Genomic DNA, 15675 nt, shown 5'->3' on the forward strand with positions numbered 1-15675 from the left:
AGTGTCCAAAATTGCCCTTAGTGTTGGGTGGGGTTACTGGGTTATGGGGATAGGGTGGAGTTGTTGACCTTGGGTAGGGTGCTCTTTCCAAGAGCCGGTGCAGACTCGATGGGCCGAATGGCCTCCTTCTGCACTGAAAATTCTATGTAAATCTATGTAAATGCCCGTTTGAGCGAGTGCGTTTATATCTCTATGCTTGATCTATCTCTTGGCCTGCACATTCATTTCTTTATTTTAGTCAGCTCCATAAGACGAGCTATGTACCTCATTATGCAAGTTCTGACGACAGGTCTGGCTCAGCACGTTGGATTTAAATGGCACATATGACGTTGAGCGATATGCCTAAAAGGTGTAAGGAAAAAAGCCATTTGACCAAGGAAAGGGGATTACAAGGGACAATCATAAGCATGAGTGAAGAGGTGGGTTTTAATAAGATTTTCTGGGAAGCGAGAGCATCTCTCTCCCTGCCAAGAGGCAGAGGATTAAGATTGGTTTTGTGTAGTACCTCCTAGGAAGACTGGTTGTCGTGGTGATGCCATTGGACGAGTAATACAGAGGCGCAGGCACATGCTCTGGGGACAAGAGCCCAAATCCCACCATGGCAGTTGGGAGGAAAGGAAATCGCTCGTCCTTACCTGGTCTAGCCTACAAGTGACTCGAGACCAATAGCAAGGTTGTTAACTCTTAAATGCCCACTGAAATGGTCCAGCAATTCACTCTGTTCAAAGGTAAATTAGGGATGGGCAACAAATGCCAGTGACATCCATATCCCGTTCCAAAATAAAAATACGTTTGAAATTTCTCAAAGCACCTTATGTATAATATCTTTGGAGCACATTCATTGCAGGTAAATATATCAACCATTCTATGGGTATCACAATTGATGAGGTGAAGAACCAGCTCAATATGTTTTTGGTGTTGGTTGAGCAGGGAAATTTGGTGAGGGCACTGGGGAACCTCCCTGTGTTTTCAATCGGGCCAAAGGGTCATTTGTGCTACCCGAGGTTGGAAATGCGAAAAAGGGATCTCATTTTAATGTATCATTTAAAGGGTGGCCCCTCTGACGATACAGCACTCTCAATACTGCACTGTTACTCTGATGCATATTATTGCTCCTGTGCAAGAATGGGGCAAGGATCCTACAACTTTCTGACTCATTCAATTGCTAAGTTGCAGGAACACCCCCTTTATTCAAATCACAAAAGCATAAAATACTGGACAATCTCAGCAAGTCTGACAGCATCTGTGGAGAGAAAAGGGAGCTAACGTTTTACGTCTGGATGACTTTTGTCAAAGCTTTGACTTGAAACATTAGTGCCCCCTTCTCTCCACAGATGCTGTCAGACCTGCTGAAATTGTCAAGCATTTTCTGTTTTTGTTTCAGATTCCAGCATCCACAATAATTTGCTTTTACCTTTTATTTAACTGGCTGACCGACTTGCTTTGAATCTCCGGCAAATTTATTGTACAGTGCTGTTTTGGCCTGTTGTTAACATACTGCCCTTCATATAGGAACATACGAGGGAGGAGCTGGATGCGTGGAAAATAATACGAGTGAGTGAGAACTTCAGGGTTATAGCCCTAGGTCTGCCAGTCCCAAGGTATCCTGGAAATCCTCTGGATCCTCCGCTTCGTTCAAGATTTCAGGCCAGGGACATTTATTGTCTACCTTTTAAGGTAATCTTAGCCTTCCCATACAATAGTGACATCAGTGGATAGCTTAATTCAAATATACTATGGTTTCTATATTATGCACAATTAAAAATGATGCCACTATGCTTTTGATATTAGTTTAATTATTTAGTGGTGTTAATGGATTCTTGTGTTGCAATGAGTGTTTCATAATCTTCACCACGAATTGTGCTTTCGTCTGAGAAGAAGCTTTAAATAATTAATTTGCGTCTTTCAATATTTCCTGTACTTTGAGAATTGGAAAACATAGTTCCTGGCTGGATGGATTTTGATCGGATCAGGAATAACCTAATTGTAACTATTAGTCCTTCAACCTGGGAAAGGACTAAGGCTACATTGTTACCAGTTTGTTTCAGAACTGGACAAGGAGAATGGTGAGTGTGGGAGGGAGAGAGAAGGGTGAGACTGAGCTTGGAATAGAGAAGTGAGGATAGAGGGTGAGAGAAGGAAATGAGGATGGGGTGAGAATGATGGAAGCCAGAATGAGATCCAGAGAATTGAGGAAAGAAAAATGTAAGTGAAGATGGAGAGCAGCATGGAAGTTTTGAACATGAGAACAGGGACGGGTTTTGTGTCTTGCTTTTTGCTGATTTTAGCTATCCATGGCCTCTTTTGATGTTTTATTTATGGGGCCTTGATTCTGGCCATTTGCATACTGGTGTGGGGATGGGTGTCAGAAGGAGGCAGTCTCAGGGGGGTGTAATGGGGTTGAATTTATAGTGTTTTTCGCCTCATTTCTGCACAGCATTTTAAGATTCACTTGCTCATTTTGAAATGTATGTGTAGCTCCCAACTCCAAGATGTTGGACAATCCTTCAGTAGACCATGTCCCAGTTTGAGTTTAGGAGCAGGTGGATTTCAAAGGAGAAAATATTACACGGTTGGAATTTGGAGTTCGAAGGAATTCCGAGTCAGCTGACATAAAAGTCCTTCACTCTTTTTCATATTATTGACCGTGTTCGTTTTAATTACTTTGCAGGATCAGTTGGCAGTCTTGTATGCTACTGGACCTAATGTACCCTCTGAAAGGTATGGTTGTTGAATGATATCTATAAAGCATGCACAGAGACATAAACTGGCAAGCCAGTGAGGCAGGCTAGTTGTGTATCCTTTTTCCCCTGTGTACCTGTAGCAGAGTGGTTAGCACCGTTGCTTCACATCGCAGGATACCGCTTTCGATTCCCGCTTTGGGTCACTGTGTGTGCGGAGTCTGCACGTTCTCCCCGTGTCTCCATGGGTTTCCTCCGGGTGCTCCAGTTTCTTCCCACAAGTCCCAAAAGACGTGCTGTTAGGTGAATTGGACATTCTGAATTCTCCTTCTGTGTACCCGAACAGGCAGCAGATTGTGGCGACTAGGGGATTTGCACAGTACTTCATTGTGGTATTAATGTAAGCCTACTTGTGACAATAATAAAGATTATTATTATTGTTCCTATCTACCCAATTTTATTCCGTAAGTATTTCATTGTTTGTCTGTTTGCTTCTTAAGCTTTCTTTGAATTTTAATAGATACATCCCCACATTCAAATAATTTATATAGAAGTGTGTCGCAAAGCTCTTAGCATTGATTCCATCAGGCATCCAAATAATCAAGATGACATGGTGACACAGTGGTTATCTCTGCTGCCTCACAGCGCCAGGGACCCGGGCTCGATTCGGTTCTTGGGTGACTGTCAGTGTGGAGTTTGCACATTCTCCCCTTGTCCACATGGGTTTCCTCTGGGTGCCCCAGTTTCCTTCTACAGTCCAAAGATGTGCAGGTTAGATGGACTGGCCATGCTAAATTGCACCTTTGTGTCCAATGATCTGCAGGTTTGGTGGGGTTGCGGAGATGGGTCGCGAGGAAGTGGGCCTCGGTATGGTGTTCTTTCAGAGGGTTGGTGCAGAGTTGATTGTCTGAATGGCCTTCTTCTACCCTGTAGTGATTCTATGGATTCCTGCCAGAGCTCCGTGCACAACCACCCGGTTTATCTGCATACAACCAGTGTTAATCTCCTTCATTACCGCATACATATTCCAATCTATTCTACCGAATAGATGAACTCCCAATGGGGCATTTCCCAAGTCGAGATGCACACGACCCATGGCGCTGACTTTAAAAGATCGGGGTTAAATTATGGGGCCAGATCGTTTTCACTTGGCCTATAGCCCCTTGTGTTTAGAAGGTTGAGGGATGACTTAATGAAAATGTTTAAATGATGATTCAATGAGATAGATACAGAGAAACGATTTCCTCTGGTGAGAGAGTCCAGAACAAGGCGACATAACTTTAAATTTAGAACGAGTGAAATCAGAAAGCACTTTTTCACACGCAGATTAATGGAAATTTAGATCATTGCAGGACGTGACTAGTGGTGTCCCACAGGGATCTGTGTTCGGGCCTCAATTGTTCACATTTATTAACGACTTGGATAATGGCAAAGAAAGTCACATGCACAGATTTGCCGGCATTGTAGACAGTGGAGATGGCAGCATAAAATTACAAAGGAATGTTGATAGACCAGGTGAATGGTCAAAGCTGTGGCAGATGGCTTTCAATGTAAGCAGTTGTGGGGTAATCCATTTTGGACCAAAAAGGATAGATCAGGGTACTTTCTGGATGATGTGAAGCTAAATTCAGTGGATTTTCAAAGAGATCTGGGGGGTCAGGTGCATAGATCTTTAATATGGCACGAGCAAGTGCAGAACATAATCAAGAAGACTAATGGAATGCTGCCCTTTATATCTAGAGGACTGGAGAATAAGGCCGCAGAAGTTAGGATGCAGCTATACAAAACCCTGGTTGGACCCCACTTGGTGTACTGTGAGCAGTTCTGGGCGCCACATCTTGGGAAGGATATTTTAGCCGTGGAGGGCGTATAACGTACGTTTGCAAGAATTACACCTGAACTGCAGGGGTTAAATTATGAGGAGAGATTATAGAAATTAGGTCTGTTTTCTCTAGAATTTAGAAGGTTAAGTGGTGATCTGATCAAATACTTCAAGACATTAACAGGAAAGACAGGGTAGATAAACTGTTTCCATTGGTTGGAGATTTTAGAATGAGGGGCAAAGTCAAAAAGTTAGGGTCAGACTATTCAGGAGAGATGTTAAGAAGCACTTAAACACACAAAGGGTGACAGAGGTTTGGAAGTCTCTTCCACAAATGGCAATTGATGCTAGGTCAGTTGTTAATTTTAAATCTGAGAAAAATAAATGTTATGTTAATTGAAGATATTAAGGGATATGGGCCAAAGGCAGGTATATGGGTTTGGGACACCGATCCGCCACAATATCACTGAATGGCAGAGCAGGCTTGAGGGGCGGAATGGCCGGCTCCTGTTCCCATGTGCCCCTTAAAAACCTTTGGATGCGACAGAAATTGGAGTTTTCAGTAGGTAGAGTTTTGTTATAGGAGCATAAGAAATAGGAGCAGGAGTAGGCCACTCAGCCCTTCAAGCCTGCTCCGGCTTAATAAGACTGTGTTTTAGGGCTGGTTTAGCTCACCAGGCTAAATCGCTGGCTTTTAAAGCAGGCCAGCAGCACGGTTTGATTCCCGTACCAGCCTCCCCGAAAAGGCGCCGGAATGTGGCGACTAGGGGATTTTCACAGTAACTTCATTGAAGCCTACTCGTGACAATATGCGATTTTCATTTAACAGAACAGTACAGCACAGAACAGACCCTTCAGCCCTCGATGTTGTGCCGAGCAATGATCACCCTACTCAAACCCACATATCCACCCTATACCCGTAACCCAACAACCCCCCCCTTAACCTTACTTTTTAGGACACTACAGGCAATTTAGCATGGCCAATCCACCTAACCCGCACATCTTTGGACTGTGGGAGGAAACAGGAGCACCCGGAGGAAACCCACGCACACACGGGGAAGACGTGCAGACTCCGCACAGACAGTGAACCAGCCGGGAATCGAACCTGGGACCCTGGAGCTGTGAAGCATTTATGCTAACCACCATGCTACCGTGCTGCCCCAATTTCATTTCATTTCATTCATCTGACCTTGGTCTAATTCCATTTTCCTGCCTGCTCTCCAATAAACTTTCACCCCCTTAGATAGCTCAAAAATGTGTCTAGCAGCCATGAATATATTCAGTGACCCAGCCTTCACTGCTCTCCGGGTAGAAAAGACGAATGACCTTCTGAGAGAAGAATTTCCTGTCATCTTGATCTTATTCTGCAACTACATTCCTTACATCTGGATTCCCTCACAAGGGGAAACATCCTCTACCATCTTTCGACCGTGTCAAGCATAGGTTAGAATAAGATCACCTCATTATTTTATTTGGCTTCAGTACACTCTAACCCTTCATCCAAGTCATTAATACAGCTCATAAATAGCTGAGGTCTCAGAAGTGATCTGTAATAAAGTGAAGTGTAGGAGTCCATCAGTTACGTTTAGCCAACTTGAAAATGATCGATTTATCCAAACTCTCTGTTTCCTGCGAGTTAGCCAATCCTCTATGCTAATATATTAACCTCAATGTCACGTGCTCTTGTATCGTACCCTTTTAAGTGGCACCTAGCATGCATAACGATATAAGAAATAGGAGCAGGAGTACAGCATTTGGCTTGTCAAGCCTTCTATTTTTGAGTACAATCATGGTTGATCTTTGGTTTCAAGTCCACTTTCCAGCCTGAAACCTATATCTCTTGATTCCTGGAGAGACCTAAAATTTTTCTGGCTCAGTCTTAAATATATTTCCTATGCCATGCACCTTGATCACTAGTTGTTCCCCTGTTGTCCTTGAAGTTTGTCCGGCTATGAGGGAGGCAACGATCCTGCTTGGGTACAGTGTTAATAATCCTCCAAATAATGTGGATCCTCTTTACACACTGCAATCCTCACGTGTCTGTTCATGCAGGCCCTGAATATGGTAGTTGGTGTTACAGGTTGATTAGTTTCAGTGTTTCTTCAGATCCTCCAGTTCCACCTTCTTTTCCGAACATTAGAACGTATGGATAAAGTCTGTGGAGAAGTTGCTGGGCAGACAGCGTGGGAAACGCATCCTGATCCGAGACAGCACGTCTTGTGTATTTTCCTGAGATCTTTAACCCCTGACTGCTCCAATGAGTTACAGGCACCATATTTCTAAGTAAAGCATGAACAAACTGTTCATTTGTAACAAGAGTAAAAGATGAACATACAATGGAAATGATGGAACAATGGTCTACTCGTCTAGCTATTCTCAAAGCCCCAACCCACCACGCACAAACCCATCCCACCCTCCACCCAGACACATACAAGACAAACATACTGTAAGGGGTAGGAAGGGAGTAAAAAGCTAAAAGAGATTTGAGGAACTTTGCTGAGGCCCTTGTAGGCAGTGATCTCTTCAGAATGCAAGATGTTGCAAACCATTGGTGAGAAGGTTCTCCCACCAGGTCTGCAACAGGTTAATCCTCCATCTGAATGGCGGGGAAAAGCCAAATCTGACTCTTCACTATACAGCCAGAATCTCTGCACAGAGATCAGACAAGCAGTTGAAAGACAGGGGGTGTGTAAAATCTGCTGTTATCTCTCAGGTAGAAAACTCCAGTAATATCTCAGGAAGACTTGAGAGTCCATCTGATGGACTTTATATGGTGAAGCAGTATTGAACTAAATGTAGTCGAACCATCTTTGTGCTGCTTGGGTTGTCAACTCTAGTGGACATATTCTGGTTGTGTGACCGTGTGATTCAGCACCCCCTCCCTTCTCCCTACATAGGGAGGCCATAGGGATGGGGAGAGAACCAATACCACATGATTTTTCACCTTTCTGTGGTTTTTTAAATTGTTTGATCTGTGGATTGAAGAAATCTGATTTTCAAGCTTTCTTGTGTAATAAATTCGCTTTACCCAGGATTTACTGTGAGAGAATACCACCCCCAACTCTTGACAATCACGGACAGAACTTACTCTGATCGTTTCCTTGTATCATTCTCTGCCCATGTTCCCCTCTCAACACTACTTGTTTCTGGAAAAAACTATTCTGCAATTTACTTACGATGCATTTTCAAAATCTCAACTTTCCAGCCGCAGGTTCAGTTCAGTGCCAACAGTTGTGCAGCTATTGGTTCACTCATCCATATCCTAACCTCCATCTTCAATACCCTAGTCACCAGTCTCACCATACCCTTCCCCGATACAACCTCATGACTACTCCTTTAACTCCAAGGGATGTAGAGTTGAAAAGATGTTTTCTTTTTATTCATTTGTGGGATGTGGGCATAGCTGATGAGGGTGGAAATATATACCCTTGTCTAATTGTCCTTGAGAGAGTGGTGGTGAGCCACCTTCATGAACCACTGCAGTCTGTTTGGTGAAAACCATAGATTGATACTAGTGAGTGGCTTGCTGGGTCACTTAAGAGGAAAGGTTAGAGTCAACCATATTGCTCTGGATCTTTAGTTATGTATAGAGCCAAACTGTGAAAACAGCAGATTTCCTTCCCGTTAGGAACCAGATGGATTTTTACAACAATTCAGTAATTTCATGGTGAACATCACTGAAACTAGCTTTGTTATTTCAAATGTATGGTGATGTCCAGCACGAGGGGACATAGCTTTAAATTGAGGGGAGATAGATATAGGACAGATGTCAGAGGTAGGTTCTTTACTCAGAGAGTAGTAAGGGCGTGGAATGCCCTGCCTGCAACAGTAGTGGACTCGCCAACACTAAACGCATTCAAATGGTCATTGGATAGGCATATGGACGATAAGGGAATAGTATAGAGGGACTTTAGAGGGGTTTCACAGGACGGCGCAACATTGAGGGCCGAAGGGCCTGTACTGCGCTGTAATGTTCTAAGGTGAGGGAGCGCAGAATGGTAATGAGTGATGTTCAGGCAGCACATAGAATGAGTAGAACACAAGAGCTGCAGAGCAGTATGACTGGATCGCATGTGGTGGGATTAGTCTGTCCCAGCCACATGACATATTAAACCACAGAATCAGCGGGCAGCACTTGACAATTACAGAATCTACAGTTAAACATCATTTATTTAGAGCTTTTTAAGCGTGGTTAAAATGTCCCAAGGAGCTTCACAGGAATGTTGAACAACATTCAACGCTGAACCACATAGAGAAACATATAGAACAGGGGACCAGTTGATCCAAGAAATTGGCTTTAAGGAGCATTGGAAAGGTGCAGAGAGACGGAGAGGCTTGAAAAACTTTAGCTGAACTTCATTTCAGGATGTGTTTGACCCCTGCATTTCTTTCTTTTAATTTCTGAACCTATTTACTGAACAGCTTGTCGGACATTTACAGGAAATATTGTGACTTGGGAATGTGTGTTCAGTTCAGGCATTGTGGTCAATGCTGGGTTATGCACCTGTCTGGAAAGTCATGCTGGGTGCATTGACTTCTACATTTGGGGCTGTTTAGCACACTGGGCTAAATTGCTGGCTTTGAAAGCAGACCAAGCAGGCCAGCAGCACGGTTCGATTCCCGTAACAGCCTCCCCGAACAGGCGCCAGAATGTGGCGACTAGGGGCTTTTCACAGTAACTTCATTTGAAGCCTACTCGTGACAAATAAGCGATTTTCATTTTTTCATTTTTATTTGAAATCCCAATATCTGCTCCTGTTGCATAATATTCGGTGCCTAGAGTGTTTGAAATTTAATCTCACTTCAGAAGACAAATAGGAAATATTTTACAACTTGCAGTGTTGTGTTATTTCAGCAGTGTGGAAGTTTAGTTTCGAAAACTTGACTGAAAACTAAAATAGACCATCAGCTGTCTAATAAAGTGAAAGCCTACATTTTATTGGGAGCAGCTTTATGACTAAAGTATTCTTTCTATTTTACCAGAGTATCTCAGATGTTATCCTTTGCAACAACCCTCTGCTCTCAAGAGTCCACAACCCTGGGTCTGCCTGAGTTCCCCGTTGATAACTTGGCAGCTGTCATTAAAATCATGGTATGTACAACTGAAAATAGCGCATCAGAATGAGTTTTCATTCTTCAAACAGTTTAATTAACATGCTTCTCTCTGATCAGGATGTGTTTCCCACGCTGTCTGCCCAGCAACTGCTCCACAGACTTTATCCATATGATCTAATGCTTGGAAAAGAAGGTAGAACTGGAGTGGAGGATGTAATGAAGGTAGGTAGGAACCATTGCCAAAATTAAGCCTTTGTTATTGTGATCAGTGTACTGAACAATTGCTCTCTGGTTGCCCATTTAGACCAACTCTCCACAGGGAATAGCTGAGCAGTGCCCTTAAAGGGACAGAGCAAGTTATCAACTGAACATTGTAGCTGCGTTCCACACTGCAGATGGTTTCACGGGGGATCACCTCCGATTTAAAAGAAAAATACTTTGTACTGCTACCTAAATGTAACTGGCCACCATAAGGGATTATTATTTAAACGATAAAATATTAAAGCATGCCGCTGTTCAGAGAGACTTGGGTGTGCTAGTGCATGAGTCACAGAAGGTTGGTTTACAAGTGCAACAGGTGATTAAGAAGGCTAATGGAATTTTGTCCTTCATTGCTAGAGGGATGGAGTTTAAGACTAGGGAGGTTATGTTGCAATTGTATAAGGTGTTAGTGCGGCCACACCTGGAGTATTGTGTTCAGTTTTGGTCTCCTTACTTGAGAAAGGACGTACTGGCGCTGGAGGGTGTGCAGAGGAGATTCACTAGGTTAATCCCAGAGCTGAAGGGGTTGGATTATGAGGAGAGGTTGAGTAGACTGGGACTGTACTCGTTGGAATTTAGAAGATGAGGGGGGTCTTATAGAAACATTTAAAATTATGAAGGGAATAGATAGGATAGATGCGGGCAGGTTATTTCCACTGGCGGGTGACAGCAGAACTAGGGGACATAGCCTCAAAATAAGGGGAAGTAGATTTAGGACTGAGTTTAGGAGGAACTTCTTCACCCAAAGGGTTGTGAATCTATGGAATTCCTTGCCCAGTGAAGCAGTTGAGGCTCCTTCATTACATGTTTTTAAGGTAAAGATAGATAGTTTTTTGAAGAATAAAGGGATTAAGGGTTATGGTGTTCGGGCCGGAAAGTGGAGCTGAGTCCACAAAAGATCAGCCATGATCTAATTGAATGGCGGAGCAGGCTCGAGGGGCCAGATGGCCTACTCCTGCTCCTAGTTCTTATGTTCTTATGTTCTTATATAATACAAGTGAAATTATTAAAATTAAAATAAAAGTTTCCAGTGGTAAGATGAAGAATTGGTGCTCCAAAGTGCTCTGCCACAGTGTAGTACAATATGAGCTTGTATCTCTTATTTGCTGGGAAGGGAACTCAGTCAGATAACTCGCCACTGGAATGGAGGGAAAATTGAAGGAAAAGTGAACCTATTCCTTGCAAATGCCCCTGAGAGTGGCATAACCGGAAATATGGAGTGACAAATTTCAGGGGAGGGGAAAAAAGCAGAGCAAAGTATTCCAAGAAAACAGAAATATCCAAAGTAATGCTAAGAATGTCTTGATAGCTGTAGGTAGTTACAGAGTGAGTTCCATTGGAATCAACTTATTGCTTACTGTCATTCACATGGGGAGTAATTGCATTCAGGTACTGAGAAGATTTACGAGGATGTTGCCAGGAATGGAAAATTGCAGCTACGAGGAAAGATCGGATAGGCTGGGGTTGTTCTCCTTTTAACAGAGGAGACTGAGGGGAGATTTGATTGAGCTATATAACATTGAGTGGCCTGGATAGAGTGGATGGGAAGAGTCTATTTACTTTACAAAGAACAGGCTCTTTGGCCCTCCAAGCCTGCGCGATCGCGTGTCCTATCTAGACCAACCACCAGTATCCTTCTATACCCCGTCTGTTCATGTGTTTATCGAGATAAGTCTGAAAGGTAGCTAATGTGTCGGCTTCAACTACCTCACTTGGCAGTGCATTCCAGGTCATCACCACCCTCTGTGTAAAAAAAAAACTTCTCCCGCACATCTCCACTGAACCAATTCTCCCCTCGTCTTGAACTTGTGCCCCTTGTAATTGTCATTTCTGCCCTGAGAAAAGGCCTCCAACTGTTCATCCTATCTATACCCCTCATAATTTTATTAGCTTCTATCAGGTCTTTCTAGGGAGAGCAATCCCAGTTTATTCAAACTCTCCTCATAGCTAATACCCTCCATACCAGGCAACTTCCTGGTAAACCTTTTCTGTACTCTCTCCAAAGCCTCCGCGTCCTTCTGGTAGTGTGGTGACCAGAATTGGACACAGTATTCCAAATGTGACCTAATCAACGTTCTATATAACTAACATAATTTGCAAACTTTTATACTCAATGCCTCATCCGATGAAGGCAAGCATGCCATGTGCTTTCTTTATACCCATTTCCACCTGTGCTGCCACTTTTAAGGATCTGTGGACCTGCACGTCCAGATCTCTGGTGTCTATGCTCCTGATGGTTCTGCTATTTATTTTATAGCTCCCATCTGAATTGGATCTACCAAAATGCATTTGTCTGGGTTAAAACCCATCTGCCAATTTTCCGCCCAATTTTGCAGCCTATCTAATTCCTGCTGTATTCTCTGACAATCTTCATCACTACCCTCAACTCCTGCAATCTTAGTATCATCCGCAAATTTGCTAATCAAACCAGCTACGTTTTCTTCCAAGTCATTTATCTATATCACAAACAGCAGAGGTCCAAGTACTGATCCCTGTGGAACATCACTAGTTACAGATCTCCATTTGGAAAAACACCCTTCCACTGCTATCCTCTGACTTCTGTGGCCAAACCAGCTCTGAATCGATCTAGTTGCACCAGCCTGCCATGAGAGACCTTGTCAACTACTTTACAAAAGTCCATGTAGACAACATCCACAGCCCTTCCCTCATCAATCATTTTTGTCACCTCATAAAACTCAATTAAATTTGTGATACATGACTTCCCTCGTACAAAACCATGCTGTCTGTCGCTAATAAGACCATTCACTTCCAAATGTGCATAGATCCTATGTCTGAGAATCTTTTCCAACAATTTCAATATCACTGACGTCAAGCTCACTGGCCTATAATTACCCGGGTAATCCTTGCTACCCTTCTTAAACAACGGGACAACTTTGGCTATCCTCCACTCCTCTGGGATCTCACCTGTGGCCACGAGGAAACAAAGATTTCTGTTAGAGGCACAGCGATTTCATCTCTTGCCTTCCTCAGTAATCTGGGATAGATATCATCTGGCCCTGGGGATTTGTCTACCTTAATGCCTTTTAACACCCCTAACACTAACCCCCTCATAATTATGACTTGTTTTAAAGTGTTTACATATCCCTTTGAGACACCACCAATCAATGTGTCCCTCTCCTTTGTGAATACCGATGCAAAGTACTCATTAAGGATCTCATCTACTTCCTTTGGTTCTACGCATAATTTCCCTCCTTTGTCTCTTTCTCTTGCTACCCTCTTGTTCCCAATATACGTATAAAATGCCTTTGGATTCTCCTTAATCCTGTCTGCCAAGGACATTTTGTGACCCCTTTTGCCCTCCTAACTCCCTGTTTGAGTTTTTTTCTACTTTCCCTTTATTCTTCAAGTGCTTCATCTGTTTTAGTTGCCTCAACCTCATGAATGCATCCTTTGTCTTTTTGACTGTACTTGCAATTTCCCTGGTCATCCACAGTTCTTGAATCCTGCCTTTCATGCAGCAGGGTAGCATGGTGGTTAGCATAAATGCTTCACAGCTCCAGGGTCCCAGGTTCGATTCCCGGCTGGGTCACTGTCTGTGTGGAGTCTGCACGTCCTCCCCCTGTGTGCGTGGGTTTCCTCCGGGTGCTCCGGTTTCCTCCCACAGTCCAAAGATGTGCGGGTTAGGTGGATTGGCCATGCTAAATTGCCCGTAGTGTCCTAATAAAAAAAGTAAGGTTAAGGGGGGGGGGTTGTTGGGTTACGGGTATAGGGTGGATACGTGGGTTTGAGTAGGGTGATCATGGCTCGGCACAACATTGAGGGCCGAAGGGCCTGTTCTGTGCTGTACTGTTCTATGTTCTATGTTCCTTTTCCTCGACACATGCCTGTCTTGCACTCCCATCAACTGCTTCAATCAACTGCTCCTTAAAAGACTCCCATGTGCCAAATGTGGATTTACCATCAAGCAGCCTCTCACAAACAACAGCCTCTAAATCCTGCCTAATTTGGTTGTAGTTAGCTTCCCTCCAATTTAGCACATTAACCCTAGGACAACACTCGTCGTTTTTCCATGAGTATCCGAAAGCTTGCGGAGTTGTCATCACTGTTCGCCGCATGTTCCCCCACTTCTACTTTGATGACCTGACCGGGCTCATTCCCTAGTACTCGGTCTGGTATTGCCCCCCTCTCTAGTCGGACAATCCACATACTGTTGCAAAAAACCTTCCTGGACCTGTCGTATTCAATATTTTCCCCGCTTTGGGACTGTGATAGAGAAATTCAAACAGCATTCATTAGGTAAGCAAAACTGAACTTTATTTACGAATTAGAACTGCTAGCAGTAATGGCTGAGACTTGAAGCCGGAAAGCAGTCAAGTACAAACTGCTGAGTCCGTCCCAAGTCTGCGATATTACAGAAGAATAAGGCAATTTTTATACATTGTTGGATCAAGATAACACGAATACAGCTTGGTCAGGAATTTGATCGAAAGTAAAACATAAGTAATAATCGTTACAATGGTGTCACCTTGCTGACCTTTAGGGGACTGGAGTCTCATATCATTATCTTGTCTTTGTTTTAAGAAATGGACAAATTTGTTTACGTACAGGAAGAGACAGTTTTTCAGTTTGGTATGTATTGAGACTGCTTCTAGTCTCATGACGAAAACGCCTTATCCTAGAATTTCAGAGTCACCCAGTTCTCAGGTCAAGTTGACCTCGGCTGTTTGTATCTGTGTATTTTGTATCTGTGCCTTAGGTTATGTGAAATCAGTTTAAATTCAATTGTACCAAGAAGACTTGACTAGATTTCCCATCATGCCATTATTTGCTTCACACAATAACTCAGACCCACCTAACAAATTCTTCACCATCTGGACCCCTAGCCCTAAGGCTGAGGAAAATTAAAGTCTCGCACTACAACAGCCCTATTATTTCTATGCCTATCCAGAATCTGCTTACATATCTGTTCTTCCACTTCCCGTGGGCCGTTAGGAGGCCTGTAGTGCACCCGTCATAGTGACTGCCCCCTTCCTGTTTCTGAGTTCTACCCACAGTTTCTCGTTACTTAATTATTCCAAGGTGTCCTCTCTCTGAACAGCTGTAATATGTCCTCTAACCAGCATTGCAACTCGCCCACTTCTTTTACCTTTCCCTCTGTCTCGCCTAAAACACCGATATCCCAGAATATTTAACTGCCAGTCCTGACCCTTTTTTAACCACCAACAACTTAGTAGAGAGGTTAGTTACTATGGGGCGATTGGTAGAAACATTAGAGGGGAGATGAGGAAACAGTTTTCACCCAGAGGGTTATAGGGTCTGGAATTGACTGAAAGAATAGTCGAGGCAGAAACCCTCCACTCATTTGAAAAATGTCTGAATATGCACCTGCAAGTCCATGGAATGTAAGGATCATGCCAAAACCCTTTATCTGTTCTGTGTTTATTTTTCAATCCCTCAACTGCAACCTTGCAGGTTTGGTTTAAATTGCAGTTGTTGATTTTGCCGTCCCTCCCGCTGCAAACTGCTATGTGGACATATCCGGCAGATCCTCTCTGATTCAGTATTGTTGCCCTTTCTGAACTACAGTGTATCTTAACCCGTATACTGTGGACAAATGTGAGACTCACTTTAGAAAACAGAACAATATTTATTCAAGCGCACACAATGGTTACAGTTATTCAATCATACACTCTCAATCACAGGTTACACTGTACACCAATAGTTCCAAGATCTTAACATAACTTGGTAGTGACTGACAAGTGCTAGGCAGAGACAGGCCTGTTATCTGTAGTTCTGGTCTTGTAATGCTCTGTTAGTTGGTTATCAATCTGGCTCTGGCCTTCCTTCTGTTGCTAGCGTGTATGGTCTCCTTCGTTGGCCGGTGGAAGTCATTGT

At 43.4% G+C, this 15675-nt stretch overlaps 1 protein-coding gene across 1 annotated transcript in view; it reads left to right on the forward strand.

Moving 5' to 3' along the window:
• The window catches only part of vwa8 (von Willebrand factor A domain containing 8), a 489820-nt gene that overhangs the window by 107427 nt on the left and 366718 nt on the right, over positions 1–15675 (forward strand). The window contains exons 6-9 of the mRNA XM_038802772.1: positions 1513–1677; positions 2672–2721; positions 9487–9595; positions 9676–9780. Coding sequence (XP_038658700.1) covers positions 1513–1677; positions 2672–2721; positions 9487–9595; positions 9676–9780 — 429 coding nt within the window. The remainder of the gene's footprint in view (positions 1–1512; positions 1678–2671; positions 2722–9486; positions 9596–9675; positions 9781–15675) is intronic.

The sequence above is a fragment of the Scyliorhinus canicula genome, chromosome 7, assembly GCF_902713615.1.
Source record: "Scyliorhinus canicula chromosome 7, sScyCan1.1, whole genome shotgun sequence".
Classification (NCBI taxonomy): Eukaryota; Metazoa; Chordata; class Chondrichthyes; order Carcharhiniformes; family Scyliorhinidae; genus Scyliorhinus; species Scyliorhinus canicula.